General features: G+C 43.6%; 1 protein-coding gene and 1 pseudogene across 2 annotated transcripts; one reads left to right on the top strand and one right to left on the bottom strand.

Annotated features, from left to right (window-relative positions):
- The first annotated feature begins 1946 nt into the window (after positions 1 to 1946).
- LOC141993900 (vomeronasal type-2 receptor 1-like) lies at positions 1947 to 24035 on the top strand (annotated as a pseudogene).
- LOC141993902 (endogenous retrovirus group K member 9 Gag polyprotein-like) lies at positions 10020 to 26906 on the bottom strand. Of its 2 annotated transcripts, XR_012640963.1 has the most exons (6): positions 26737 to 26906; positions 25633 to 25760; positions 20259 to 20366; positions 15464 to 15602; positions 11859 to 11925; positions 10020 to 11098 (listed from the first exon to the last, which is right to left on the bottom strand). XR_012640963.1 is itself a non-coding variant. In XM_074963738.1 (3 exons), exons 1-3 carry the CDS (start codon positions 14051 to 14053, stop codon positions 11002 to 11004), a joined length of 966 nt encoding a protein of 321 aa, XP_074819839.1. In that variant the 5' UTR covers positions 14054 to 14085; the 3' UTR covers positions 10020 to 11001. The 2 variants fall into 2 exon arrangements, 1 of the variants encoding a protein (XP_074819839.1); XM_074963738.1 differs by lacking the exons at positions 15464 to 15602; positions 20259 to 20366; positions 25633 to 25760; positions 26737 to 26906 and adding an exon at positions 13252 to 14085.
- Positions 26907 to 27554: the final 648 nt, after the last annotated feature.

Genomic DNA, 27554 nt, shown 5'->3' with positions numbered 1-27554 from the left:
ACAAGGCAGCAGCAACCCAAACTTCACCCACTTTGTCCTGGCATGGTGTCTCCATTCTGACCCAGAGCAGCCATCTCTGAGCCTGAGAAGATATAGCAGTCTCTGTGCCCATTCAGTCCATGGCCTGTCTGTTAAGGAGGTCAGCAAAAATGCCAAGCAGTGTCAGCTATGAAGGGTTTTAGACATTTTAAATGGATGTTTGCCTCTGATCCAAATCCCAACAAAGTCAATGGAAGTCTTTCCACTGCCTTCAGTGTGCTTAGGAAATGGCATGTGTTCTACAGGAGCTGGACTGAGATCGTCAAACTCATGTCATGAACCACTGAACAGTATTTCTCTAGCTTCAGTGGTGGGCCCTGTGGTGGAGTTCCACTTACAGTTACATAACATTTAAAGTAACAGTTAATGAGATGTAATGCTCACAAATCACTAATGTTCCCTTCGAGAAGAAACTGAAATAGAAAACACGAATTGCATGTTTTGAAGGTCATTTCCAGTCCAGCTCTTTTGTGTCTTATTTGTCTCATGATTTCTCCCTGCACTTTTGTGCATACTTAGGTGGTTCTGTGTTAACTGAATTGGCAAATGGGCAGTAATGTTTTCCACAAGAATGGGAAACACATTCTCAAAGGCACTAGGAGTTTCTCTTTCAACAAAATATAGAGCATGACTGAAAGAGCGAAGGAGGCGGAGGTAGCTGAGCTGTGCCACAAGTTTCAAGGTGCCACAATTTGGAAACCCAGTAGTCGAGATGAGTAGTGTTTTTTTCTAAAATCTGGACATTATAAATCAAAATATTTAGCCAGACTACAGTGAAAAGCTGCACTAGCTTTTAGGGACAAGGTACCCAGGTGCTGCGGTATCGGTGAATCTGATTGTTGAAGCTCAAATGGGGAGCAGCTGGCTCCCAAATCCTCTGGAGCCTGATCCTTATTCTAACCTTGTCAACATCTATCTTTAAAGAAACACACCCATAATATGTGGGAAGAGGTTCATTCACACCAGCAGGATCTCTGATGAAGGAAGGAAGTAGGCTCTCCTCAGTGAATCCATATCTTCACCAGACCTCAACAGCTTGTTTTACTGAGTGTCTAATGCCTGCAGCAGACATGTCTGTATAAAACATAATAGGATCAGACCTGTCTGTCTCCTTCTGGGATGTGTATTAAAAGTAAGTGCTTGATCCTGCACAGTTTTGCTACTTACCTCAGTAATAGCTCACCTGAATAAGACTTATGAAGAGATAATTAAAAAACATTATCCTAGTACCTTCCAAAAAAGGATCCCTAAGTGTCCTAACTCATTATGGAAACATCAGAGCCAGAATTCTGTCACTTCAGCAGTAGAGAGCACACAAAATAATACAAATAACTTGCTTTGTAGCATTTTATTTGGTTATTAAGGAACAGGGCAAATTTTAGGTACTTTTCAAAATAACAGCATAGCCCTCACTCTATGTAGTGCCTTGCAAATGGGATGTGGCTTGCCAGTTAGGTAGTGAGGACAGCAAGCTATGTCCCTGGGGAACCTACTTATTCTTGCATAGGCTAATAGATGTAATTATATATTCAAGGGCCTCATAGAATATCAGGGTTGGAAGGGACCTCAGGAGGTCATCTAGTCCAACCCCCTGCTCAAAGCAGGACCAATCCCCAATTTTTGCCCCAGTTCCCTAAATGGCCCCCTCAAGGATTGAACTCACAACCCTGGGTTTAGCAGGCCAATGCTCAAACCACTGAGCTCTCCTCATAAAGGCTTGAGTACTTTTTTACATTGATCATTTCCCCAAACTGGCTCCTAATAAAATGGCCAACATGAAGTTGCACTTGCTTCTAGGATTGTTTGCATTCTTTCTGCATATGCTGGTCATTCAAGGTGCAGAAGGTACATGTACATTGCTAGGAAAATTTGATTTACATGGCTATTTGGAATCTGAGAAAAATATGCTGATAATAGGAGGAATGTTTCCCATTCACTTCAGGACTATACCAGAAAAAGAACCAACTACTTCAAAGCCAGTGTCACCAAAATGTGAAGGGAAAGACATTTTTCCTCCTGTGCAGGTAGCAGCTTGGCAGATAAATGAGGTGTGTGTGTGTGTGTGTGTGTGTGTGTGTGTGTGCGCGTGCGCCAGTGCAGGTGTTTTATTACTGGATAAAAATTGTAGAATTCGTAAGATGTGCAGACAGTGGCTTCCACTTAAGAGAAGCTGAAGGGTAGCTCTTCGTGGTTTGACCAAGGAAGAACTCTTTTAGACTCACCTGGCAGAAATGCTATCTACAGATTAGACATGGCTCATTTGGGTACAAGAGACAGATACAGCAAGTGCATCCATTTTTATGGAAGATTTTGCTCAATATTGTGAATAAAGCTTACTCCTGTGTCTAGCCACCAATATGCAGTCAGTAGAATGCCTGTGTTAAAACCTGAATTTTCTAGCATCATTTATTAATTATTCTGAGCACTTGTGATGCTCAGCATCTGGCCAGAGGGTACTGTGGATGCTCAATAGTGCCCGGACCCAGGAAAGCACTTAAACAGGTGTCTAACTTTATGCACACAGCTAATTCCAATGATTTAAGTGGGACTATAAATGAGTTTTAAATTAAGCATCTGCTTAAATGCAGTGCTGGATCAGAGTCTAGGTGTTCAAACACCATTGCAATGGTTGCAGCATGAAAAACTTGATGGAATAAAGTAGAATAGATTAGCACCTGGCAGGATTATGCCCTAGCCAATACATTATGAAGGTGTAATTTCTTCTCTCATGTCCCATTATTTACAACACAGAGTAAAATCACACCTGTTTTTGTTGTCCAGTAACCATGAAATAGTGTCTACATTGTGAGGGTTCTAAAATGTCACAGATTTTACTGATACTTTGTGCTGTTCTGGAAAGGCCATTCTCAACAAAGAGAGAGCATTATGCATGCTTAAGGGGTTTAAGACTCAGTTTAAGCCAGGGCTATTCACCACATTCAGTGAACTGTATGGTAGTCTGTGCTGTGAAATGCTCGGGGGACTGTACCAAGACCACTGCAGTGAGTTTATGAATAAAGGTAATTGCATACCATGTATTAATCATATTTTGTTCTGTATGTCTGAGGAGCCAATAAAGTTGATTCTGAAAGGGGACAAAAATGGCATTGAACACTTTGCTATTACTAGGATCATGGGTCCAATGCAGGCAGGTGCTGTGTTCCTGAAGTTTCCATCACTGTCAATGGGGATTGCAGGTGCTCAGCATCTTTTCAGGATCAGACCCATATTGCATACTGTTTGAATATAGAACAAGGATCTAATCTTCTTCCCACTGACTTCAATGGATGCTGGTTGGAGGCTATATAGACCCTTGTTTCTTGCACAGAACTTCCATTGAAGTCAACAGGAATTTTGCACAAAAAACTGACAATAGAATATGGGCCAAAAAAGAATCCTTGTAGCCTCAAGCCTGAAAAAATGCCAATAACACTTTGTTCCACTAATTTTATTGCATTGTCCTTTTAAACAATATGTAATTTTTATACTTGTTAAAGTTTGCTAGCGAGTAATTCCCTGTAAACCTGCCACTATGATTACTTTGTTGCAAAATGTTTCAATTATTATTCTGTAATGGTAAATAAAAAATCCTAATCCTGAGAAATGCTGAGTGCCAGCAACTCCCAAAGAATTAATTGTGAGTCGCGTGGGTTTTGCCCCAGTAACCACCACAATAAAGTATTTGTTAAAGCTTCTGGCATTGCTGAGTAGAAAATAGAAGCAGTATTGCTGGAAATGATATCACATTTCTGAATGTATTGTAAAACAATTGTGCACACATCCCACAGAATGCAAAACAGAACAGAAATTATGCTTTCTTCTTCTCTATAGTACCTACAGCATAGCTTGGAATAGCAATAGATCCATTTATGTTTCCTCAGGGATTTCTATTGCTGCTTTTGAGGAAGAGGAAGCATATCATATAAAATAAGATTGGTATATGAGTTGTTTGTTCTGAGAAAGAAAAAAAAATTTAAATTGTCCAGCTGCAAGTAAAGCTGGGTGAATAATACATAGTGTATAGTTTACATGATGCGTCTCACCCCTTTTTCAGTGTGAATTGTCTGTAAACAGCCATTTTTATCAAGTGTATTTATTATTTGAAATTGTCCACCATAAATAAGGTCTATAGATTACATCTGAGCATTTCATTAAAATTTTCATTAGAATTTTGTATCCTGTGTTGGTGAGTCTGTATTGAGCACAGAGGACACATGTTTGTGTTAGGTTTCTGTTCCCTGACTGAATGAATGTAATTCTTTGAACAAAACTACTGATATAAAAACTCAGGCTTTCAGTATCAGAATTCACTTTCCATTCAGGCAAATTCTCCAGTTTGCATGGGTCTTTGGACATGTTTCCTCCTGTTTCAATCAACAAGATTTTGCACCAGTGCTTAATTTGTAATTGTGATAAACGAAGGGGGTAGAGGGTATGGACACCCAGCCAGCCAGTTAGCTACAAAATCCCTGTTTGTAGCTATTCATTACTTGCTTTACCTGTAAAAGGTTAAAGAAAGCCCATAGGTAAAAGAAAGGGAGTGGGCACCTGATCAAAAGAGCCAATGGGAGGACTAGAACTTTTTAAAATGGGGGGAAACTTCCCTTTGCTGTTCTCCAGAGAGGGGACAGAGCAGGACAGGGCTAGAGCTATGCTGTAAAAAGCTTTAAAACCAGGTATGAAAAAGCATCAGATCATACCTCAACCCTACTTATCTGAAACCCCAATTAGTTAAGTAAATTGGGGAATGTCTATAAAGATGCAATTAGGGTTATTTCTTTTATTTCTTACTGGCTTGTGGACTCCTCTGTGCTAACCCCAGATGCTTTTGTTTTGCTTGTAACCTGTAAACTGAACCTCAAGAGAGCTATTCTTGATGCTTAATTTTTGTAATTGGGTTTTTTAAATCTAGCAAAAGTCTAAGTTCCAGATGTATTTTCTTTCTTTTTTGTTTTTAATAAAAATTTACCTTTTTAAAGAACAGGATTGGATTTTTGGTGTCCTAAGAGGTTTAATTAGTTGGTGACAACAGCTGATTTCCTTTGTTTTTCTTTCTCACTCTTCCCTGGGGGGGGGAGGGAATGAAAGGGCTTGAGGGTACTCCACAGGAAGGAATTCCCAAGTGTGCCTTTCTGGGTTCTCTAAAAAGGGTTTTTCTTACACTTGGGTGGTGGTAGCATCTACCTCACCAAGGTCAGAGAGAAGCTGTGACCTTGGGAGTTTAATACCAGCCTGGAGTGGCCAGTATTAATTTTTAAAATCCTTGCGGGCCTCCACCTTCTGCACTCGAAGTGCCAGAGTAGGGAATCAGCCTTGACAGTAATGAAGGAGGTGCTGGAGCTCAAGCAATTAGGTGCTGGGGCTAAAGCAATTTTTAAAAGTTCATAACTGATGCAGCAAGCCCAGAGGTGCTGGGACTATGAACTGCCAAGCCTAGAGGTGCCCTGGCAAGCCCTGGCACAAATTAAGCACTGGTTTGCAATAAAAAATGGTTTCAACAAAAATGCCCAAATCTGAGCCTGTCAGAAAAATTTGTAAATCTTTGTAAATTTTCCAACCAGTGTGGCTTGAGTTTTCAAGGAAAGCTAAAACTAAGCAGATTTCATGTTTCACGATGACCACTTCTAATCATTCTAATTCTAGCCTGATTGGAAAGGCTTAGAGAAAATTCCAGCAATCTGACTAATCTGCTGAGGGCCTTATCTTTTAAAGTGTTGAAGGCACTCGGCCCCTAGCAGGATCAGCCCTCATTCTCTGGAAAGGCACTGTATATTTATGACAAGTGAATAAAATTCGTGGGCCACAGTCTCTGGTCTGGCTGTGCTATGCTCGACACAAGACTGGGAGGTGAGAAGGGATAGCAGGTTAAGAAGCAAATATATAAAATATTTTCTGATAGTGATTTGTTGTGTTAGTGGAGTTTTGTTTGAGTGTAAATTTATCCTGGGATCGGTCAATTGATCCTTCCTTCCTGAAAATACAAATCCCATCACCAGTGGGCCCCTCAGGATTGTTGTCCAGTCATGGGCACATCATGGCCATGTCTGCAAATAGCAGGTCTGCTGCTGCTACTGCTTCCTGCAGTCCAATAAAAGCAGCAGGGGCTGGAATGCTTCTGCTAGGTTTTCTTGGTGACATCCTGGCTTCTTTTTCAGTTTCCCAGGAAGCACCAACATCTAGTGTAGGTTTTAACCCAGAGTGCTAGTTCCAGGCACAGTTTGGACTGTGACTCCATTAGAATGGATTGCATAGATGTGACTGTGGCATCTGGTGCTCCACCTAGAACTGTTAAAGGTGTAGAGAGGAAAGACTTGAAGCCTAGGCAAACACTCCTCGGTTTGAGTTCATGTGACTTTCCCAGAACATCTCCAGGGGATTGGTGTACATGGTTTCATAACCTCTGAGTTTCTTATTGAATCTCAAGACAAAACGCAGAGGGAAAGGGCATGTTTAGTTAATTAATTAGTTGTGATATTGGAGAAGTATATTGGTTCATATTGAAGTCTCAGCAATGAAACATTTCAGCTTCTCTATTTTGGTACTACTTTCCATAGGCAGGACTTTTACAAATTATTATCGTTATTAAAGCTTCGAGGGTGTTTGTCTGTGTAGTACCTGGGCACCACTGTGCCAACACGTAAGCATATCAGCTTTCTCCAGAACAGGAACAAAACTTTCTTTTACTGCCTTACAGATCAAAGTCACTTTAGAAGAGTCACATGGAAGTGGATTATTTGGTAGCTTATTATCTCCAAGCTCATCACTGAGTCAGTATTTTCCTTATGAGAGGTTTGTAGCAAATTCAGTCTGGTAGTGTAGAGAGAGCAGAAGTCGATTTTAAATCTCAGAATCACATGGTATATAGAAATCAGACAAGTACAATTGTTTCTAATTATGATCTCTCTCCCCCCTTAAACTATTTATTAAAATATTTACAATGTAAGAAAAGAACTTTTGACTCTAATGCAACCAACAGCAGTGATTGCTTCTTTTTGTTTTGGTGTCTTGAAAGAGTCATAAGGTGCAGTATGAAACAATGAAAGCATTTTCCCTCTGGGTTTGCCCAAATGATGGCAAAGCAGAGCAGAAGGGCTTTGAGTGGAGCATGGATTTACACTCAGTTAGAATCATAGAATATCAGAGTTGGAAGGGACCTCAGGAGGTCACCTAGTCCAACCCCCTGCTCAAAGCAGAACCAACCCCAACTAAATCATCCAAGCCAGGGCTTTGTCAAGCCAAACCTTAAAAACCTCTAAGGATGGAGATTCCACCACCTCCTTAGGTAACCCATTCCAGTGCTTCACCATCCTCCTAGTGAAATAGTGTTTCCTAACATCCCACCTAAACTTCCCCCACAGCAAGTTGAGACCTTTGTTCCTTGTTCTGTCATCTTGTACCACTGAGAACAGTCTAGATCCTTCCTCTTTGGAACCCCCTTTCAGGTAGTTGAAAACAGCTATCAAATCCCTCCTCATTCTTCTCTTCTGCAGATTAAATAATCCCAGTTCCCTCAGCCTCTGCTCAAAAATCATGTGCTCCAGCCCTCTAATAATTTTTGTTGCCTTCCACTGGACTCTTTCCAATTTTTCCACATCCTTCTTGTAGTGTGGGCCCCAAAACTGGACACAGTACTCCTGATGAGGCCTCACCAATGCCAAATAGAGGGGAATGGTCATGTCCCTTGATCTGCTGGCAATGCTCCTACTTATACAGTCCAAAATGCCGTTAGCCTTCTTGGCAACAAGGGCACACTGTTGACTCATATCCAGCTTCTTGTCCACTGTAACCCCTAGGTCCTTTTCTGCAGAACTGCTGCCTAGCCGCTCGGTCCCTAGTCTGTAGCAATGCATGGGATTCTTCTGTCTTAAGTGGAGGACTCTGCACTTGTCCTTGTTGAACCTCAATAGATTTCTTTTGGCCCAATCCTCTAATTTGTCTAGGGCCCTCTGTATGTTATCCCTACCCTCCAGTGTATCTACGACTCCTCCCAGATTAGTGTCATCTGCAAACTTGCTGAGGGTGCAATCCACGCCATCCTCCAAATCATTAATGAAGATATTGAACAAAACCGGCCCCAGGACCAACCCATGGGGCACTCCACTTGATACTGGCTGCCAACTAGACATGGAGCCATTGATCATTACCCATTGAGCCCAATGATCTAGCCAGCTTTCTATCCTCCTTAGAGTCCATTCATCCAGCCTATACTTCTCTAACTTGCTGGCAAGAATACTGTGGGAGACTGTATCAAAAGCTTTGCTAAAGTCAAGGAATAACACGTCCAGTGCTTTCCCCTCATCCACAGAACCAGTTATCTCATCATAGAAGAAAATTAGGTTAGTCAGGCATGACTTGCCCTTGGTGAATCTATGCTGACTGTTCCTGATCACTTTCCTCTCCTCTAAGTGCTTCAAAATTGATTCCTTGAGGACCCGCTCCATGATTTTTCCAGGGACTGAGGTGAGGCTGACTGGCCTGTAGTTCTCCGGATCCTCCTCCTTCCCTTTTTGAAAGATGGGCACTACATTAGTCTTTTTCCAGTCATGCGGGACCTCCCTCCATCACCGTGAGTTTTCAAAGATAATGGCCAATGGCTCTGCAATCACATCCGCCAACTCCTTTAGCACCCTCAGATGCAGTGCATCCGGCCCCATGGACTTGTGCTCGTCCAGCTTTTCTAAATAGTCCTGAACCACTTCTTTCTCCACAGAGGGCTGGTCACCTTCTCCCCAGACCGTGCTGCCCAGCGCAGTAGTCTGGGAGCTGACCTTGTTCGTGAAGACAGAGGCAAAAAAAAAAGCATTGAGTACATTAGCTTTTTCCACATCCTCTGTCACTAGGTTGCCTCCCCCATTCAGTAAGGGGCCCCCCACTTTCCTTGACCTTCTTCTTGTTGCTAAAAAAACAGTAGAAACCCTTCTTGTTACTCTTAACATCCCTTGCTAGCTGCAACTCCAAGTGTGATTTGGCCTTCCATGCCTGAGCAATATTTTTATACTCTTCCCTGGTCATTTGTCCAATCTTCCACTTCTTGTAAGCTTATTTTTTGTGTTTAAGATCAGCAAGGATTTCACTGTTAAGCCAAGCTGGTCGCCTGCCATATTTGCTATTCTTTCTACACATCGGGATGGTTTGTTTCTGCAACCTCAATAAGGATTCTTTAAAATACAGCCAGCTCTCCTGGACTCTTTTTTCCCCTCATGTTATTCTCCCGGGGATCCTGCCATTCAGTTCCCTGAGGGAGTCAAAGTCTGCTCTTCTGAAGTCCAGGGTCCGTATTCTCCTGCTCTCCTTTCTTCCTTGTGTCAGGATCCTGAACTTGACCATCTCATGAATAAATCATAATTTCAAAGGCTGAAAGTAATAGCCACAAAGACAAAATTCACAATTTATAAGTTTGCACAAAGCTTATGCTAAGCCACTGAGGAGATGTAGGTAAAAGCACATGTCCATGGGAGGTAGCTGTGAAGAATAAAGACAATGTCAACTTTGCTTGCGACCTCCTATGTTTCTCTACTTGAAAGAAATCATCTACTGGGATTCTTGGGAGGAACTCCACTGCTGGTCTGATGTTAATAAAAGGCTTTTATCGAGGTATTCTTAATATAAGATGATGTAGGTGAGAACAAAGTGTCACTGGAAAATGATTTATCAGAAAAAAGTGGCTGGTTCTCAGTCAGTTTGGCTCTGAGGATGATGGAGTGACTACAAAATAAGGACCTGATCCTGTAGTCATTACTCAGCTGAATGGTCAGTGATTTCAATAGGATAACCAAGATAATGAGACTACTCATATGAGTAAGAGCTGCAGGGTTAGACCCTCCAGGATAATTCAGTTACTGTTCATTTTGGAGCTGATCCTGGGAGGTGCTGAGTACCTTCTAGGAAGTTTCTGAACACTCTCCTGTGGCGGTTCAATGACAAGACAGAACACAGTTTTTAGCAAGCAAGCAGGCTGGTCTGCTAACCGACTTCTGCCTGTCAGCTTTCCACCTTCCCCTTTATTCTCTCTCTCCCCCCGCGCATTACATTCTCCAACAGATAAAAGGAATACGCTGGCTTTGTTTAACATTCTTATTTACCAATTTCTATCTACCGCATTCCTTGCTCTCGGGCCTTGAGCCCAGTCCTGAGAGGCTTCCCACGATACATGTCATCTTGGCGAGATTCCAAGGTTGATGCCCTTGGATGGAGCAGTGTGTGCACTGCTCCTACACAACACTCCGGGTGTGCCCTGAACGTTGCCAAGCGCATAAACCTTTATGAATCCTACATCCCCTCCTTTTTTGTTTATTTGTGCTCGGCCATCTCATGGTAGCCATCAATTTGCATTTGCAAGCCAATTAACTCCCGGACAGACAAGGTCATAACTCGTGGAGCCTGCCAGGGCGGGTCTCGACAAAGCCTTAACAAAAAGGGAATACATTGTACACAGCAGCAGCAAAAAATAAGCTTAAGAAGGTAAAGTGTAATTGGCCGGGCCCCAATTAGCCATGCTGGAGTACTGGGAAGAGAAGTTTGAGTAAGCGGCGAGCATCATCTCATTCCCAGTTTCCTCAGGGTGATGACATACTGGAATAAGGCACGTACCTAACAATTCTTCAGCTGCTACAAAATCAAATAAACAAAAGTGGGTAACATTTGCTATTGAAGCCAATCTTTCCCATAGGTTATATGTCATTCGGGCTCGTAGCGGAGGAAGCGCTCCCGAGCCAACCCCTACAGGAAATAGCAGGCACAAAAGGCATACAATCAGTACAGAATTAGCAGTAATTTGGGCGAGAATTGCCACAAACAAAGTCTCAAGAGTCTCTAGCTGTTGGTTTGCTGCCAGTCTTCGTTGAGCCGCGGCGACCAATGCTTTTACTGCTCCTCATGTCACGGGCTGGCTTGGGACGCTACGCCTCTTCCGTTTCCGTCCCGCCGTTGTCGACCCGGGGGGCACCGCGTTTTCCTCCAAGGTCAGCTGAAACTCCGGTATGGGGTTCGACAGCCCCTGGTGCCATGCCATGCTGTTTCAGTGCCGGTCGCACACACCGGGCCGGAACCCACAACGGTCCTGCAGGAAGAAACACAGCAGCATATCCCCGACCCCAAGTAATTAAAGGCACTGGGCCCAACCATTGCGGATCGGGCAGCTGACGGTAATAGACGCGGTCTTTCCATTTGTGAAAATGCCAATCCGCGGGGGTCTGCTGATCTGCGTTCAGCGTTAAATTATTTAAAGTAAACAAAAGGACATGCAGTTGTTGCTGAATGTCTCCTAAGATTTGGAGACGCAGCTCCCCTTGCTTTAATTGTTTGTCAAGCAAGGTTTTTAGTGTGCGATTTGCACGTTCAACAATAGCTTGGCCTGTGGAATTGTAAGGGATCCCATGTTTGAGACGGACGGCCCATTGGGCACAAAAGGTGAAAAGTGCTGTGGAGCAATAGGCTGGGGCATTATCCGTTTTTTTCTGGCTCGGGTGACCCATAACAGCAAAACAGGCTAGCAAATGGTGAATAACTTTGGGAGTGGCTTCCTCACACTGTGGGGTCGCCCAAAGGAATCCCAAATAGGTATCAATGAAAACATGTAAAAATGAATAGGGGCAGAATTGTGGCACGTGAGTGACATCCATTTGCCACAGCTGATTCGCTGCGGTACCTCTGGGGTTAACGGCATAAAAAAAGGTAGGGGCAGCAGCGGCACAGTGGGGGCAGGAACAAACAATAGAACGTGCATGATCAGCAGGAATGTAAAACTGTCGGGCCAAGACAGAGGCAGACTGATGAAAAAAGGAATGGCTTTCAATGGGGTCAGAAAAAAGAGAATTTACCTGACCACGTAACGTGCGATCGGCACGCGCATTGCCTTCAGTGAGTAGCCCAGGCAGAGGGGTATGACTGCAAATATGAGCAACAAAATAAGGGAAATTACGAGTGGTGATGAGATACTGTAAGGACAGAAACAGGCGAAGGAGGTCCGCATCGACCTGAGGGGTAATGAGGGCAAGGGGTAAACGATCAATTACCTGATAAACATAATGCGTGCCCACAATCAAATTAAAGGGACAATCAGCAAAAAATTAAAAGGCCAAAATAACAGCAGCTAGTTCCAAGGACTAGTAAAGCTCTCCAAGCGCTGTGCATGCAAATATTGTTGTACAAGTGAATGAAGCGCTTTCAGCTTTTCTAGAGGGAGGGGCCACTGGTCAATCCATACGGGCTCTAAGGATTGCCATACCAATGGTAATGCGGATGGCAAGGTGGGTGAGGGAGGATTTTGGGCCATTATATATTAATATCGAGGGTGGTGTCCAGCTTTGTAAGTAAATCACGGCCCCAAATATTGAGGTGGACAGGGAGTGCAAAAGGGCGGATTGTAGCAAGGGCACGGCCTCCTGGTTTAGAGACCGTGACCCAAGACAAACTTTGGCGCCCGGGTTTGCTACCCCCGATCCCCCACAACTCTTTAGAAGGAACTGTTGGCCAACCGACCGGCCACTCCGGATCACGAATCACCGTAACGTCAGCTCCAGTGTCCACCAACCCTGTAAAAGGAACATTATTTAAGAGAAGTGTTAACTGAGGTTTCGAGGGGCGGACCGACATTGTCAGAGCAACAAGTGGAGAGGACATGTTGTGAGATGGCGACTGAGCCAGCGTCGATCCAAAGCCGTTCCCACCCCGGGCTCAATCCTCTGCGGCTGGCACCTGATAGGGGACTAAAATCAATTGTGCAATTGACCGTCCACGCGGGAGCGATTGCGGAAGATGGGTCCATACCTGAACCTTAATAACACCGGTGTAATCGGCATCGATGACTCCTGGGATGACAAAAAAACCCTGTTTCCCAGTGTGTGAGCGAGGGAGAACCAGGCCCACAAATCCGGCAGGGAGAGGTCCCGTCACCTGTGTAGGTATGGCGCAAACCTCCCCCGGCAACTGAAAATCAGCGTCCTCCTGCATAATCAAATCAAATCAAGCCCTGCACTTCTGGCAGTCGCCGCCCTCATGGAGTCTATGGATTGTAAGGCAGAGGAACAGTTGTCTGAGTGGGAAACACCCCCGTTTGGCCCTGGGTTCGGGGGAGACCCGTCGTGCGGTTTCCCTACCGGCTACGACACTGATTAGCCCAGTGATAGCCCTTCCGACACTTGGGGCACTTCTTTGAGGGGCGGGCGGGCGCCGTCGATGAGCGGCACTCCCGCTGAAAGTGACCCTCCTTACCACAGCGGTAACAACGCTTCCCCTCCTTCCCGCTTTTCCGCAGGGCGGCGGCCAGAACTCCAGCTTTATGTGCTTGGGTTCCGATGTTTTGGCACGCCCGCAGCATGTCCGACAGCTCTAGAATTCCAGAGGCTTGTGCCGCCTGGAGAGCACGGCGGCAATCCTCGTTTGCATTTTCAACCGCCATTTTTAGCAGGATCTCCTGAGCCGCTGCAGGGCTATCCACCTGTCGGAGGATAGCCTCCTGCAATCTGTTGGTAAAATCCATAAAGAACTCTGATGCACCCTGACGGATACTGGCAAAGCTTTTAGTAGGCCTGCCCGAATCCGGGACCTTCCGGAAAGCATGCTGGGCGCAGGTGGAAATAATGGGGAAGATGGCCTGAGGGAGTTGAGACTGCAGCTGAACAGTAGCAAACTGGCCCTCCCCTGCCAAGTGCTCATAAATGATACCTTGCTCTCTATATACCTGTGCTTGGCGTTCCGCCATCTGCCGATACTCACTAAGCCAAATAACATACTGACTAGGTGTCAGCATCATGCGCAACAGCGCCTTCCAATCTTCAGGGATCAGGGAGTACCCACTACCTAGCCCTTCAATGAGACCACGCACATACGTGCTAGTCAGGCCGAACTCGCGAATCGCTTTCTTTACCTCTCTGATCACCGAGTAAGGCAAACTGACCCAGTTTGCAACCTGGTTGCCCTGGCCATCATCCTGCCAGGTCACCGGACAAACTGAGACCAGATCAGCCAGCTCCTCTGCTATAATATCTGAGCGAGTCTTCGCTGCGTGAACCATTTGTTGCACCAGCGAAAGCCCCTGAGCAGACGCAGACGACCCCCCGGGGGGGCCCGGAGCATGGAGCCCCACGAGCGGAGGGCGATCACACACCGGCTCCGGTGGGGAAGGCCAGGGAGGCGGTGATAATAGAGGCACTGGGGGTGAAGCAGGGGGAGGGATGGTTGCGGGAGCGGACGGGGGTGGCGGGATCGGCAGCCCCTCTGTTGGCGCGGGAGAGAGTCTTTCTGAGGTGACACACTGTGTCGCTTTGTCAGGAGGGGGGATGGCTGCAGGAGCGGACGGGCGTGGTGAGATCACCAGCCTCGCGAGGGAGGGCCTGTCCGAGGCTACACGCTGTATCGCGTCGCGGCAGAGGTGCCAGGCATGTAAAACCTGCACGGGCGCCCGAGGCTCTTTGTGCAATGTCTGGCCCAACCGCTCCCAGTCCGCTAGCTTAAGGGTTCCGGCTTCAGGGTACCACGGGCATTGGGCACTCACCTCCTGTAGCAGGAGAGTGAGTTCTCGAGTGGGGCAGTCATGCTGAGCCTTACGCAGCAAATACTGTAGCTCATTGCGGTGTTGCACTTGCAAAGCAGAGAGGGAGCTTCCCATACTTACCACAATGAAAAATACGCACTGGGATCCGTGAAGCGGATGAGTGACGCGTCTGAAACCCTTGCCGGGCGAGGTGAGTGCTGAGGGCCCCACGTTTGGGCGCCAGTTGTGGCGGTTCAATGACAAGACAGAACACAGTTTTTAGCAAGCAAGCAGGCTGGTCTGCTAACCGACTTCTGCCTGTCAGCTTTCCACCTTCCCCTTTATTCTCTCTCTCCCCCCGCGCATTACATTCTCCAACAGATAAAAGGAATACACTGGCTTTGTTTAACATTCTTATTTACCAATTTCTATCTACCACATTCCTTGCTCTCGGGCCTTGAGCCCAGTCCTGAGAGGCTTCCCACGATACATGTCATCTTGGCGAGATTCCAAGGTTGATGCCCTTGGATGGAGCAGTGTGTGCACTACTCCTACACAACACTCCGGGTGTGCCCTGAATGTTGCCAAGCGCATAAACCTTTATGAATCCTACACTCTCCAATCAGATCAACTTTTACAGGATCAGATTGCAACAAAACCCATTAATTTTGAGGGAAAACCATGCACTCAGAAAATGTGTTGCTTTGCTTTTAGGAATGACACAAGAAGTGTGTTTTGTGTGGAAGTGCTTTTGGCAAATGTGTTCAACACTGACAAATACTTTGTCTCTGCAGGTTTAACTTCCGAGGTTTCCGTTGGGCCAGAGCCATGATACATGCCATCCAGGAGGTTAACAATAGGCTAGATATTCTACCAAATATAACACTGGGTTATTACATCTATGATACCTGCTTTACAACATCCAAAACTGTTGAAGAGACTTTGGCATACCTGACTGGACAAAATGAAACAATGCCCAACTTCAGATGCAGTGCTGGTGCACCTCTCGTAGCAGTCATTGGAGCCAGTGGATCAACATTGACTGTTGCTTCTTCAAGAATCGTAGGGCTCTATTATTTCCCTGAGGTAACTGAAGGTGGTATTTGTTTAAAATCTAAATATAATGAGCAATATACCAATATTTGAGAGACAAAGTGGGTGAGGTAATATCTGTTATTGGACCAACTTCTGGTGGTAAATGAGACAAGCTTTCAAGCTACACAGGGCTCTTCTTCAGGCCTGAGAAAGGTGCTCAGAGTGCCACAGTTAAACACAAGGTGGAATTTCCCAGACCTGAAGAAGAGCTCTGTGTGAGCTCAAAAGCTTGTCTCCTTCACCAACGGAAGTTGGTCCAATAGAGAAGTTATTTCCTCACCCAACTTGTCTCTCTGAGTTAAGACACCATTCAAGGTGAAGTGGCCAGTCAACACCTTGAATGGTCTTCACTTTCAGTGGTCTAACACATTGTAAGAACTTTTCACCATTTTACTTGCTACAAAACAGGCTTAACTGGCTACTGGAGGACCACTGCTGTCTAGGGGAATCCTTGGCTGGCTCAGAGTCACCCAGTAGTTCATACACTGTTTCCTTCCCAGCAGACAGTGCAGGGACCATGGCTGGGCAACGAGTGGTGTGACCAAGGCTCCTCTGAATGCTGGTGACCCCGGCTCCTGATAATTACATTGTCATTGCTAGGCTTCAGAGTGCACACCCAGGACTAGGAGCATTCACACTTCTCTCAGCACTATTGTTTCAAACTGTCTGTATTGCATTGGTTTACACTTGGTTTACCTTTTGAAAATTTTCACCATAACCATAAAGGCTTGTTATTTAGTTTTATTTGAAATGAAAATTTAGGTTCTGGAATACACATACACAGCAACATAGAAATAATCTCTAATGATGCAGCAGTTTATGAGGCTGCATAGTCACATTATACACTGGGCCCTGGCTATGGTGAACATTGCCCTATAAATACCAAAGGTCGCTAAATAAAAGAAAGTGAAAAACAAAGCAGCAACTGAGCCAGTAATCCCTGCCTCAATACTTTTTTTTTTGTAGGTTGGTTATGCGTCCTCCTGCTCGGTTCTTTCTGACAAATACCAGTTCCCTTCCTTTCTGTGCACTATACCGAATGATAACCATCAGTCACTGGCTATGGCAGAACTTGTTCGACAGTTTGGTTGGGTATGGATAGGAACAATAGTAGCAGATGATGACTATGGAAAATACGGAATAAAGTATTTTAAACAAAATGTAGAGAAATCTGGAATCTGCATTGCTTTCTCTGAGACCATTCCAAAAATATATTCCAGGAGAAAAATACTAGCAGTTGTGGAAGCTATAAAAAAATCCACAGCAAATATCACTGTAGTGTGTTCCTCTGATATTGACCTCAGTCCCTTAATGGACGAAATTGCGCACAGTAACATTACCGGCAAAACCTGGATTGCAAGTGAGGCCTGGGTTACATCAGCACTAATTGCTAAACCTAAATATTTTTCATTCCTCGGTGGGACCATTGGTTTTGGAGTACGGCGAGGTGAGATACCAGGATTAAAAGACTTTCAGCTTGATGTGCATCCAGATAATGATGCTAGTGATGATTTGACTATTGAGTTCTGGCAGACTGCTTTCAATTGCACTTGGCCTAACAGCAGCGTACCTTATAATACAGATTTTAGAATAAATCTAACAGGTCGAGAGAGTGGAGTACATCCTGTTTCTGATCAGCTCTGTACTGGAAAGGAGAAACTGGAGGACATAAAAAATACCTACCTGGATGTTTCAGAGCTCAGAATAACATATAATGTCTATAATGCTGTGTTCACTGTGGCCCATGCCCTTAACAATTTAGACACCTGTGTAGAAGGAAACAGACCATTTCCAAAAAAAGTCCTGTGCATTTATATATGATTTTGAGCCCTGGCAGGTAAGCATTGCTTTTCCCTATCATAATTTTACATAATGAATTAAATAAAGAACTTCAATGTGGTGTCTGCAATTGCATTTAACTTTCTTTTAATTTTTAAAAGTGTATCTATAAAGAAAATAAATTAAATATTAATAGCAGAAAAATTAAATAATAAAATGAGGAATAGGTAAATTTGAAATATATGCTGAAACCAAGTGACGAGTTATGATTTTCACTAAATGAGCCTGATTCAGATTTTGCTTACACCTGTGTAAACCAGGTGGAAGGATGGTATTGTGGTTAGGGCCTCTACCCTAAGAGTCAGGAGACCTGGCTTCAGTTCCTTGCCCAGCCACAGACTTCCTATGTGACCTTGGGCTAGTCAGTCATCTATGAGTTAATAATAACGCTTCCCTATCCCACAGGGATGATGCGAGGTGCTCAGGTATTATTATTTGTATCACCATAGAACTAGAAGCCCCAGTCATGGACCAGGATCCCATTGTGCAAGGTGCTGTACAAACACAGGAAAAAAAAAAGATAGTCCCTTCCCTAAAGAGCTTACAATCAGGGGTCAGACAAAAGATCAATGGATACAGACAGATCGATAGGGGAGTACAAGGAAACGATGAGACAATATTGGTGAGCATGATAGGCTGTAAGTAGATAACAGAGTGGAGTTATGCTGGTATGAAATCAGAATCAGCTCCTTTGAACATAGGTCGTTGTTAGCTGAGACTGTGTTTATTATGTTGTCAGTGCACATTTTGTGATGTCTTTTCCTTGCTTTCAAGTTCTGGGGTTTTGTAAGTGATGTGAGAGATAACTGCCCTAGGCCAGAGTCTGATACTCTTACACTGAGTAGCGCCTTGCTCCACAAGTAGCCCCACTGATTTCACGGGGACTACTTGAGGAGTAAGGTTCTACCCAGCGTGAGTAAGGGTGGCAGAAAATGGCACAATGTTACCACTTGGACACACCAGATATAGAAGGTACACGTTCACATTAAGAGGGAATGAAGCAGATCCTTAGCTATGTAAATTTGTCACAGGCCCATTTAAATTAATGGGTTTAGGATAATTTACGCTAGATGAGGATCTGCCCCAATACATGTCAGATGAACTTAAGAAGCCATTATTTTACTCAGAGAGTGGTGAATGCTGTAGGTGAAATGAACTTCCATCTGAGGTGGTAAAATCAAGTAGTATTAATGGAGGTGACCAGAATTACACAGAAGTTTTACTATGTAGAATTTAACAAGTTAAAAGGAGTTTGGTAGCGTAATAAGCAGCAAGCAGCCCATCCTTTTGGGGACACAGAAGGGGATTTTTCATTAGTCATGCTTTTCTTCCCATGGGAGGGATTACTTGACCACTTCTCTGGCATAAGATTATATGTACATATATTTTAAAACTTATGTTATTTTAAGTTTTTTAAGTCTTTGAGGCAATTCTAGACATGACAGGTCCATGTCCTACTTCAGATCCTTCCCAACTATGTAACCAGTATACATAACTCTGTAAATTAATTTGACAGTCACTTTTCCCCCATTTTATAGTTAATGTACTATCTGAAGAATGTTAAATTTACAACCTTTGACAGGTTTCAGAGTAGCAGTAAAGATAGATGACAATGGAGATGTGTATGCGATATATGACATTTTAAACTGGCAGTTGAATGAGACTGGAGAAATCTCTCCTTTGTGAAGATTGGAATCTATAATGATATAAAAGATGGGCACGAGATGAAGATATATAATAACGACTCCATATTCTGGAACACTCCAACATTAAAAGTTAGTAATCTTTGCATCTTTTCTTCTTAACATACCTCTGTGACTGCTGAGACTGGTGTTATGCAAACTAATTTTTTTTTACTGTTACTTTGCCTGTTGTTATCCCACCTCCTAGTCATTTCCCTACCTCTGTTTGTCTGTTTATTTAATTGCTGTGTAAAGTCAAAATACTAGATTGTAAAATCTCTGTGGCAGGGACTGTAATTTGTTTTGTATGCACAGACTATAGGTACAAATGGGGCTCTTATCCCTCATTATGGTCAGTAGGCACTTCCGCGATAGAAATACATAATAATAATAATGATTAATAAAAGACAGTGCAAACTAGCCTATGACTACTTTGTGTTGGCCCTATCATGAAGTCCTTACTCACTGACTTAGTGGAAGTGTTGCCTGAGTAAGGATTGCAGGTTTTGGCCCCCTAGAAAGCTTTTTTTGAACATTATTCAATGTGTTTGACGTCACACATTTAATACACAAATACATCTGTTTGTTCAAATGCATACATTATATCTTTGTTTAGAAACCAACCTGATTTCTAGAAACCAGCCTGTCTGGTTGTGTACAGAGCTGTAGAACTCTCTGTACAGGATATTATTTTCATTTAAAATACAACCTGTTTCTCCTTTATAAAAATGTATTATTTTACCCTTTGGGTGACATTTGCTTCCTTTCTCCGTAATGGATAATTTTTTTTTTTTTGCATTTTTAATGTTCCAGCAGCACATTAATTATTTAATACACACTGCTGTAGTTTAGTCTGGCCAGCACATCTGGAGGAAAAATAACAAATAATACATTTGATCTGGAGCACAAAGCTGAGCTCTTAAGTTTTAGGGATGGAGAAAAGATGACAAGGTTCCAATGTAGACTGTAATAAATGAACTTTTTTGGGAGCCCAGACTTGCACATTGGGAATGATCCATTTTAGCTACATATTTATATACCTAATGCATTTATCTGTAGAAGAAATAGATTTGACATTGTATTCTGTTCTTTTTAGCCTCCCCGTTCTGTGTGTACTGAAAACTGCTCACCTGGTACTAGAAAGGGGATCTGACATGGGGTGCCTGCCTGCTGTTTTGTCTGTATTCCATGTGCAGATGGAGAGATAAGTAATGAAACAGGGACAGCACAAAAGCCTCCTGTAAGAATAAATAGGTATAGACAGATCACTGATTTCATCTGGATAATATAATAGTAAAGGCCTGGATCACTCAGATCTATATGAGATAAAATTAGAGTTACCATAGTTCTCTTTCAGATACAGTAGAATTTTTGTAACCGGCAAACTCAGGGCTTCATAAAGTCTCTCTCTGTCTATGGTATTTCTAGAACACCCTTCACCATTGTACTGAGGTACTTATACCTAAACACTCCAATTCAGCATGAAAATATTTCTGAAAACTTAAAATTTTCCACAAAACTGAAATTCAGTTTCCCAGGCAGCTCTATTTTAAATACCAGCTGTTAATTCATAGATTACAGAGCCAGAAGTGACCATTTTGATCATCTAATCTGATCTCCTAGGCCATAGGACTTCTGAATTAATTCCTGGTTGAACTAGAGTAATCTTTTAGAAAAACATCCAGTCTGATTTTAAAATGGCAAGTGATGGAGAATCTACCACAACCCTTGGTAAGTTGTTGCAATGGTTAATTATCTTCACTGTTAAAAATTTGCACCCTATTTTGAGTCTGAAATTCTCTAGCTTCAACTTCGAGCCATCGGATCTTGTTATATCTTGTGTAAGCAGTGTCAGGATGAGTTCCACCCTGACATTTTGTGGTGAGGTGTGGCAAGTTGTGGAAAAGAACTTCAGGGGCCGATCTCATTTGCATAGGCACACCCACCCCACCTAGTATGAGGCCATAGCTGCCCAAATGGTCACTTTGGCTGCTGTGGGATCCCCAGTGTCTCTGTTATTGGGGCAGGAAGAATAAATTGTTATTACCCTGATTATGGGAACTGTGCTTGGAACTGTACTTGGCCTTTTGTTATGATGGAGGGACTCACCATCAACTAAGTGGCACTCGCTAGGCAAGGGTCATGGGTTCCAAAACTCTGTGAATTGAGAGAGGCTGGGGACAAGTATTAATACTTGGTAGCATGGGCCCCTTGGTGAGGGCCTTACATGCTAATTGCACTTCCTCCTCTCTCCACTGTGGAATATCAGAGCTAATTTTGATTTCATTAGAAGTCTAGTTACAGGCTGCTGAGCTCACTTTGGGTTAACTGTGCACCAGCACTGAGGCTCCCCTACTTACAAGCGGAATTCACCAAAGAGCTGAAATCACTGAGTGTTGTGTTAAGTAGTGGGGGAGACTGAAGATATATTGTGGAGCAGTTTGCGGGACGGCTGGAGTGCCTTGTGGACAGGCTGGTGGAGCAGTTCGTAGGACGGCGGGAGCTGCTGGTGGGACGCGGAGCAGTTTGTGGACCGGCTGGTGGAGCAGTTCGTGGGACGGTGGAAGCTGCTTGTGGGCCGCGGAGCTGAGCTGAGCGAAGGAGTTCGTGGGGCGGTTGGCGGAGCGGAGCGAAGGCCTATGGAGCTGTGGGGCGGTCAGCTTCAGATCTTGTAAGGTGCCTCTTACCCCCGTCCCATCTCCACCCAGGGTTGGGAGGTAAAGCTCCGCAGATAAACTTTCGAACTCTGGGGCTGCCCTGACCAGGGACAGAGACTTTTGGGTCACTGGACTTTTGGGACTTTGGGTGATTTGGGGTTGCTGGACTCAAGAACCAAAGGGAAAGGGGCATGCCCCAATTTGCTTGGGGTGAGTTTTTGCTCATGAGTTGTGTTATGAATCCTGTTGGTGGTGTTTCCCCAACATAATGCCACATTGTTTCTCTCTGTTATTAAAAGGCTTTTTGCTACACTCAGACTATGTGCTTGTGAGAGGGGAAGTATTGCCTCTTGGAGGCGCTCAGCGGGGGTGGTATATATTTGTCCCAGGTCACTGGGTGGGGGCTCGAGCCGGTTTGCATTGTGTTATTGGAATGGATCCCCTAAATATTGAACCCGGCCCTTGTTGCTGCCAACTCTGACGGGCAGAAGGGTTACACTTGTTATATAGACTGAAGAGCCCACAGTTACCAAATTTCTGTTCCCCATATAGGTACTTAGAGTGTGATCAAGTCACCGTAACCTTCTCTTTGGGTAGCTAAAGAGATTGAGCTTCTTGAGTCTTTCACTATAAAGTATGTTTACCAATCATTTTATGTGTCTCATGGCACTTCTCTGAACCCTCTATAATTCTTCAACTATTAGGAACATGTCAACATGAAGAATGCTATTTAAATGACATAGCATGCCTTATACCAGCTATTTTCAATTAATTAAATGCATTGGCTAAATTTTATCCCCAGCAGCTATCCTAGGTAAGTGGGGTGAGATTCCATTAGAAGGCAGAATCCATCTGGTCAAACTTCTTAGTGGTTAACTTCTGTGCTTCACTGGACTGGAAAAAGCTTTATTTTGTATCTCCCCCCAGCCAGGAAAACACACATCTGTAGCAAACTTGGTAATGAGAGTCTTTTTCAAACAGATACATTTAACAGTCCATGCCTAAATCAATTTAAAATTCTCTTTTATGTATTTAACAGATGCAAGAGAATGCTTTCCATGTCCTGATGATCACTGGTCCAGTACACTCAAGAATGAATGTGTGCTAACGGAGGTGGAGTTTCCGGCTTATGATGAAGCTTTAGGGACCACTCTGGTAGATCTCTATTGGTTTGGAGCTTGTATTGTCCTTTCTGTGACCATTGTTTATAGGATGCATAGGGACACTGCTCTTGTGAAAGCCAATGACCGAGAGCTGAGCTTTCTCATTCAGCTATCTCTTGTCATTACTTTGTTAACTTCCTTCCTCTTTGTTGGTAAACCAGAAGAATGGTCGTGTCAGATCCGCCAAGTGACTCTTGCCTTGGGGTTTTCTCTTTGCTTGTCCTGTATATTGGGAAAAACTGTTGCACTCCTGTTAACGTATAGACGCAGCAAGTTGAAGGCTGCGGAGAACATGACCATCTATCCATGCAATCTCTTCATCAAAAACTTCTTGTGCTAATATCTGTGGTAATTGAAGTGTGTGTTTGCACAGCCTATCTCACATGTATACCTCCATATATGTGCAAAAATATGGAATTCCAAAATGTAACGATAATTCTTGAGTGTAATCAAGGCTCCATAGAACTTTGTTTGGGTTTGATATATTTCTTACTGTATTATGCTTCATCACTGCCTTCATAGCTCGCAATTACCAGATAATTTCAATGAAGCTAAATTTATCACTTTTGGGATACTGGTATTCTTCTGGATTTCTTTTGTTCCCGCCTATTTAAGCGCAAGAGGGAAATTCAAAGTAGCTGTTGAGATATTTGCAATTTTGGCATCAAGCTTTGGTTTGCTTGGTTGCATATTTCTGCCAAAATGTTACATTATTTTATTGAAGCCAGAAAGGAATACAGAGGAAATAATCTCGGGCAAAGCTACTACTAATGACAAGAGTGCATGACCCACGTCAGCCTCATGCACCAGGGAGATTAGCAACAGTACCCTCTCCACAATGGTACTTGATGAGTAGTAGTAGGTATTTTTAGTTCTTGCTCTTCAGCATTTACAGTGATGATGTGTTTTATCTTCCTCAGTATTGCCAGACAACTCCAGTAGATTCTCATGTATCATCAGATTGCCATTATTTCCAGTGGAAGTTATGGATTCTGGTTCTCGGGGGACAATGCAAAGATGACACAACCAAATTCTCACCATATTATATGTGCTGAGAAAATAATGCAGGTCATCATTGGGGAGCTTTTATGGTTGGATTTTTGCTTTTCTGCTAAATAAATGGGGGTTTGTGTGGGGTGAGAGAGATGGAATGAGAGAAGATATGTTCTTGTGAGATATTAAATGCTTGTCTTTAGGGCTGTGTGAAACCTACTCGCTCTGATTATGTATTTCAGCAAACTTTGCCTTTAGGTATGGTTGCCAACTTTCTAATTGCAGAAAACCGAACACCATTGCCCTGCCCCTTCTCCAAAGCCCTGCAACTGCTCACTCCACCCCATCTCCCTCTGTTGCTCGCTCTTCCCCACCCTCGCTCACTCACTCATTTTCACCAGGTTGGGGTAGGGGGTTGGGGTGACGGGTGGGTGAGGTCTCTGGCTGGGGGTAAGGGCTCTGGGGTAGGGCTTGGGGTGATGGGTTTGGGGTGCAGGAGGGGACTCCGGGCAGGGGACAAGGGGTTCGGAGTGCAGGAGGGGGCTTAGGGCTGGGGTAGGAGGTTGGGGCGTGGGAGGGTGTTCAGGGTGCAGACTCCAGGTGGCGCTTACCTCAGGTGGCTCCCAGGAAGTGGCGACATGTCTCTTCAGCTCCATGCACTGCCCCCACCCCGCAGGCGCCACCCCTACGGCTCCCATTGGCCATGGTTCCTCGCCAATGGGAGCTGCGGAGCCAGCGCTCGGGGTGGGGGCAGTGCGCAGAGCCCCCATGGCCAACCTTATGCCAAGGAGCTGGAGGGACATGCCAGCTACTTCCTGGGAGCCACACAGAGCTGGGTAGGGTACTGCCAGCCCCGCACCAACCGGACTTTTATCGGCCCAGTCACCAGAGCCGCCAACTTCCCTTTTTGACCAGGTTTTCCGGTCGAAAACCAGAAACCTGGCAATCCTACCTATAGGTTTGGTTTACACAGGTTTGGGACAATCAGCATTGATCTTAAATTTTGGCTTCATTTAAAAAATTTACCAAAGGGTCAGATAAATCTGTGCAAACATGCTGAGCTTTATCAGTTCAATTTAGAAACTAACAAAACTCACTTGGATTCCCCTTCCAACGTTACTTCCCTTCCCCTAACAGGCTGTGGGCTCCTCCCTTTCCTTTAGTTGTCTTCCAGCATTAGAAGCCCAGTGGCCTTCTGTTCCTCTGATGTATTCAGGGGATTTGCACTTTTCCCTAATCTCACTTTTCCTAGCCATGTAGGGTTTGTTTTCCATCTCATTTAATTTTTGGGACAGGAGAAGGGATGGTGATTCCTTCCACACAACTTTGTGTTTCCCAGTAGATCTGTGTCTCAGTTGCCAGAGAATTAAAGGGCTACTAGTAAAATAGTAGCCATGGGACCAATGGAGCTTTTCCAGTCCTGCTCATATTGGCTGGGGAGAGAAATCTACTAACTCCCTGATATTTCCACTAACTCGCTGATATTTGATACCTTACTGGGGAAGAGGATGTGCCACTCCTGCTGAAAAGTTAGGATAGGGAGCAGGTTGGGGTTGGCAGGTTGGGTAGACCTCATTACAGAAGGTCAGAAGAGGAAAGCAGAAAAATGTTGGCCTATTATTGGGGGAAGAGGGGAATCCTAGCCTGAAACTTGTCATTTTCCTGGTGTGCACATTTTGGGGTGTACTTACGAAACTGTGGAACAGTCCAGAATCAATCCCAAACTGCCCCCATGCCTTCATGGATGCCTTCATGGATGGCAGAAAACCCACTTGTCTCCTGCCCAGCAGCCAAATGTCCGGTATCCCGCTGCAAACATCTATGGGGAAGTAATGCATTGTCAGTATAACAACCTGCAGCACACTAAAAACATGGGGACATTCTTCTGTATTAATTGATTTCATCTAGTTAATCTTTAATAGTTTAAAAAACTCATTTTTAAAATTTAAATGAAGCTGCCCCTGAATTATCAGTCCACTGCACCACAGTGTCACAGAATTCAGAGGCCCTGATCACACCACACCTTTGTATATGCTCTTAGTTTGTGTATACATAAAGCAACAGTTTGTAATTGTGATATGAGATTGCTTTAGAATAACTACAGAAAATAAATTTTAATTAAAAAAATTAAACATATCAGGCAAACTTGTATAATTCCATTTTAACTATCTGCATAAAATGCACACTTGTAGTATTTTATAATAAACAATCTATAGTTACGTATTGCACTTTGTGATTTGTAAGTTTTTTTTGTAGAAGTTTGAAGGTAATATTTCTTTTGTAGTTGATTTTTGTCTTCCTAGTTGCTTGGACAAATATTGAACTTTGCTGTGTTTCTAATGGAGCATAAACCTCAAGACTTACACTGTTTTTAAACTTCTCCATGTGCATATATTTCCAGTTCTGGGTTTAGCGCTTGTTAAAACAGCATGGAAATGCATGCAGTGTTTTCTAGTGTGTCATATCAAAATGTCAGTTAGTGTATATATTTTTAATTTTTTCAGCAATAAAGAAAAGAGTTCCTAAATAGCAATTATACCTCCAGATACAGGATATGTGACTTTGGAATCTGTGCAACTTGTGAAGGTAGCTTGAAATAAAACCTGTTCCCAATACACCAAGCCAATAAACAGAACTACTATTAGCCTAATCTGTCTGCTAATCTATCTAGCTTTTTATACTGTGCCCATTATCTTAGTATTTGAGCAATTTACTCTAAAATATTCCTTTTGTCATGTATCTATTATTGTACTTTGCATTATAACCATGTGATTATGTGCTAAAAACATGCCTACCTTTCACCACAGGAAAACAGGTTTAGGCTTCCTCCGTCCTTTCCTTTAAGATTACGTGTTGTCCTTTTGTAAAATAATCTCAGTGAACTGTGGAAGATGTGAGGAATTAAAATCACCTCTATGCCCATTAGACTGTGCTGTGGTGTCACTTGCAGGGCTGTGGTATTTGCTGTTTTCTGTAAACACAGACACACAGTTCTATTCAGAGAGCTTGCAAAGCCATCTAGCCAACACACTGAAGACCAATTCCCCGCCCCCCCAGTCACAAATATTGTAAAAACATAGCTTTTGGGCCTTCCCTTTTTCTTAGGAATATAGGTACCAGCCAGACAGCCTCCTCCTGACAATACATAAGGCTATGTCTCTGGGAAAGACCAATACATTTTTTACAAAAACTATTTTATTCACATTTTCCCTTAATAAAAAAGAAATAATTGTAAACAGTTATTATTGATGAGCCCTGAAAATATAGTCAATCAATGCAACCAGATCATAACGATTAGACTCTTTGCTACCTTACTGAAAATGTGACCTCATCATAAACCTTAGACAAAGACTTTGCTACTTTATTTCAGTGAACGCGACAAGGAACATAATATGGGGAAGAGTTAAGGTCAACTTATGTTCTCAGTTTTGGACTCCTGTTAACTTCTAGTGACCTCAACATATTAGTAATGGATACAAGGTTGTGCCCTCAATGCGTTAGTGATAAATTAAATACAAACATGGTGATACCAAATAATATGAAATTTCTCATATTTAGAGATAGTATCACCAATTATTTAATAATGCCTGTGATATACAGTATCATTTCACCT

The sequence above is a fragment of the Natator depressus genome, chromosome 9 (genome assembly GCF_965152275.1).
Source record: "Natator depressus isolate rNatDep1 chromosome 9, rNatDep2.hap1, whole genome shotgun sequence".
Taxonomy (NCBI): Eukaryota; Metazoa; Chordata; order Testudines; family Cheloniidae; genus Natator; species Natator depressus.
Note: the sequence above shows the minus strand (reverse complement) of the source record. Positions and strands in the feature narration are given on the sequence as shown.